The sequence below is a fragment of the Typopeltis vanoorti genome, chromosome 14 (assembly GCF_054136105.1).
Source record: "Typopeltis vanoorti isolate ZY-2024b chromosome 14, IOZ_Tvanoo_1.0, whole genome shotgun sequence".
NCBI classification, from domain to species: Eukaryota; Metazoa; Arthropoda; class Arachnida; order Uropygi; family Thelyphonidae; genus Typopeltis; species Typopeltis vanoorti.
In genome coordinates this window covers 87,532,586-87,535,737 of record NC_143562.1, presented here as the reverse complement: position 1 = coordinate 87,535,737, position 3,152 = coordinate 87,532,586, and the positions used below count along the sequence as shown (strand labels likewise).

At 33.1% G+C, this 3,152-nt stretch overlaps 1 protein-coding gene across 1 annotated transcript; it reads left to right on the top strand.

Moving 5' to 3' along the window:
• The first annotated feature begins 538 nt into the window (after nucleotides 1–538).
• Nucleotides 539–2,656, top strand: mRpS7 (mitochondrial ribosomal protein S7). The gene has a single exon (XM_090403911.1). It carries the CDS (start codon nucleotides 605–607, stop codon nucleotides 1,295–1,297), a length of 693 nt encoding a protein of 230 aa, XP_090260037.1. The 5' UTR covers nucleotides 539–604; the 3' UTR covers nucleotides 1,298–2,656.
• Nucleotides 2,657–3,152: the final 496 nt, after the last annotated feature.

Here is a 3,152-nt window from a genome sequence, read left to right as displayed (position 1 = left end):
CTATCAAAGACTGAACATCGCATTGGCGGAATGATAAGAAGGTCACTTTGAAGGGACAAGGAGGTGGTTGTGCCACTATATCAAGCACTGGTTAGACCACATTTGGACTATTGTGCTTACGTTTGATCATGTGGTTTTCCTTGTAATGTGGAAACATTGGAGAGGGTCCAGAAACGAATGACTAACACAATATCGGGGATTTGAAATGTTATCTATGAATTGAAGTTGAAGGAATGTGGATTGCAGAGTGAGGCGATTGGAAGAAAAGAGGTGATGTGACAGAGATATTTAAGTTAATATGTTGTTAGTACAAGGAATTTTCAGGATTTAAGATTCTGCATGAGAAATATGTCAGTTGAATGACACTCCCACGATGAATCGATGATTCTTCTATAATAATATACTGTATATAGAATATTAATATTCTAACTTTACTAGGTGACAGCATATGTATGTATTTTTTTCAATTACAGATATACATACACACAAGATATTGCTCTTATAACTTCAATAGGTGGCAGCATATGTATTTTTTTTTTCAATTACAGACAAGTCTTTATAGAAGTGCGATGCTTGTATTGATCAGTTGTTGATTGTTAATGCAATGGCACTTTTATTACTTAAAACTTGTAGCTCTAGATTATCATTATATGTTCCTGTAGTGCCTTCTTCGATTACTGTTAGATGGAGCATATTTCCTTCGAATTATATTGAACCCATCGTGAACAAAGAACAACTTCGAAAACTTGAAGAGGAAGGTAAGCTGAAGGAATTGGCTTTCGTACCTATAAAACCTTCACCAAGTAATGTTAGTTCGTCGGTTTTTCATGATGATATGATTAATAAGTTCGTGAATATGATAATGAAATGTGGTAAGAAACAATTAGCTCGCAGTCTTCTAGAAAAAACATTTGAGAATGTGAAACGAATTCAGATAGAAAAGTATCATGCCGCTGAGAGTGATGAGGAAAAACAGAAAATTGAATGCAATCCACGCAAAATTTTTTATCAGGCTCTTGAAAACAGTAAACCTTTATTGGATTTAACTCGTATTAAAAGAGGAGGAATAACTTACAGGGTTCCAGTTCCTATTACTGATGGTAGATCAAGATACTATGCAATGAAATGGTTAATCATAGCTGCCTCAGATAAAGAGAGAACAATTCATTTTCCGGAACAAATGGCCAAAGAACTCCTTGATGCATACTACAATGAAGGACGTGTTGTGAGGAAGAAACAAGAGCTGCATAGAACTTGTGAGGCTAACAAAGCATATGCCCATTATAGATGGGCATAGATGAACATTATTAAAATGAAACCAAAAAGGAAAGGGAAAAGAGCTAAAATAAACATTGTACATTAAGGTTAAATATTTATATGCTTCATAAAGGGTGCTGCTATGCCGAAAAGCCTCTATTTACTAGTTGGCACTGATATTCTCTGTTTGAATCTGATATAGGAAAGCCTCACAAGTGAGGATTTTTCAACTGAAGGCAAGTTAGCCAGTCTCATAGGGAGATGGTAGGATTTTTCCTCTGGAAAACTTGTGTTTTCATCCTAATGGGGAGAAAAAAAAATGCCAGATGAACTCAAGATTGCTTAGCTGCATTTGTCTGGAACTCCTTTGAGGAACATAATGATTAAGCCTAGATCCCAAGGATCTATACTTTTAACTGATTTGCTGAACTTTATAGAAATCTTGATAAATTTTTCAATCAATTCTTAAAAATTTCCAACACTGAAAGGGCAATTTTTAGTTTTTATAAAATTAATTTTTTGCTGGTAATTTAATATTGTATTTTCTAAACTTGCATAGATTTCAAAAATGAATTAAGTTTTTGGAAATAAGTTCAACATATAGTAAAACTTAGTGCTGCAATGAATCCCAAGCCTTGATCATAAACTTAGGCTAGATGTATATAAAATCTTAAGGTTTCTTTTCTCACCTCCAGTGAAAAGTGCAGTAGTCGTAGTCTGATAAAGATTATAACATGATGTCACCGTCATTCAAAAGACCCTATATACAGAATACCTTTTAGATCTAACATCCTTTATTTTGGATGTACTGTTTGGACTGAAGCCATTAAAGTATTCTGAATGTCTCAATGTCTCCAAAGAGATTTTCTTTAAGTATATCAGTATATATATATATATATATATATGATGCATTCAGCAAGATCATAATTTTATTACATAGCGACTGAAATGGGTCATAACTTTACTGTTGTGGTTGAATTGTTGTTTAGCATGGCATCTTTATTTTGTTTATTTATATCTTTATTTATAAAATAGTGTTTCTTTTATTGCATAATATTTTTTGTATACTTCAATGATGCCATGAGATGTTGATGAAATCTAGTTTTAAGTTTCCTTTTACTTATCACCTTCAAGAAGCTTTTAACAACAGACATGTGGGGGGGAAGCTTGTAAACATTAAATAAAACTATATAAAACTTTACTGTATTTAAAAGATTAAACAACTGTTCAATTTTTTTTTAAAGAAAATTTTGTTGATTGTTATATTAATGTTAAAAGATGATGAAACTGATTAAAAGAAAATGATTTGTTAAATAGCGCTCTGTTAGAACCCTCAGAAAATAATTTTTTTATACAACTAACTAATGGTAGAACTGAGGAGGGGGGGGGGGAGATTACTAAAAACCAATTCTTACATTTGCTGTATGACAAGAGAAATGATCTATTAAACACCACAGAATATTGGGAATATGGATTTGTCATCAAATACAACTTGTCTTTTTATATCAAATCTAGAGAACACCAAAATTATAATACAGAATATGAAAAATAACTATTCTCATCATTAACAAATCTAATTACCTCTCACCTTTGTATATAATAGTGCCCTGGAAGTAAATATCACTTAAAACTAATAATGGTGTGTGTTGTGTGTATACACACACACACACACACACACTCTCTCTCTCTCTCTCTCTCTCTCTCTCTCTCTCTGCTAGGAAAGAAGTCAGTGAATACCCCATGGGCAAGGTGCATCGTGCCATGTAATGAGTTGTGTTTGTAACCGGTTTAAACTGGAGGAGTATGATACTCCCAAGTTGGTGTAATTATGTCTGGGTGAAATGGCTACAAGAAGGGAACTGATGGAGTTTGAAAGAGACATTGCAATAAGATAC

Coding starts and splice junctions, on each gene's coding strand:
- mRpS7 (XM_090403911.1), top strand. CDS start 605: ATGGCACTTTTATTACTTAAAACTTGTAGCTCTAGATTATCATTATAT.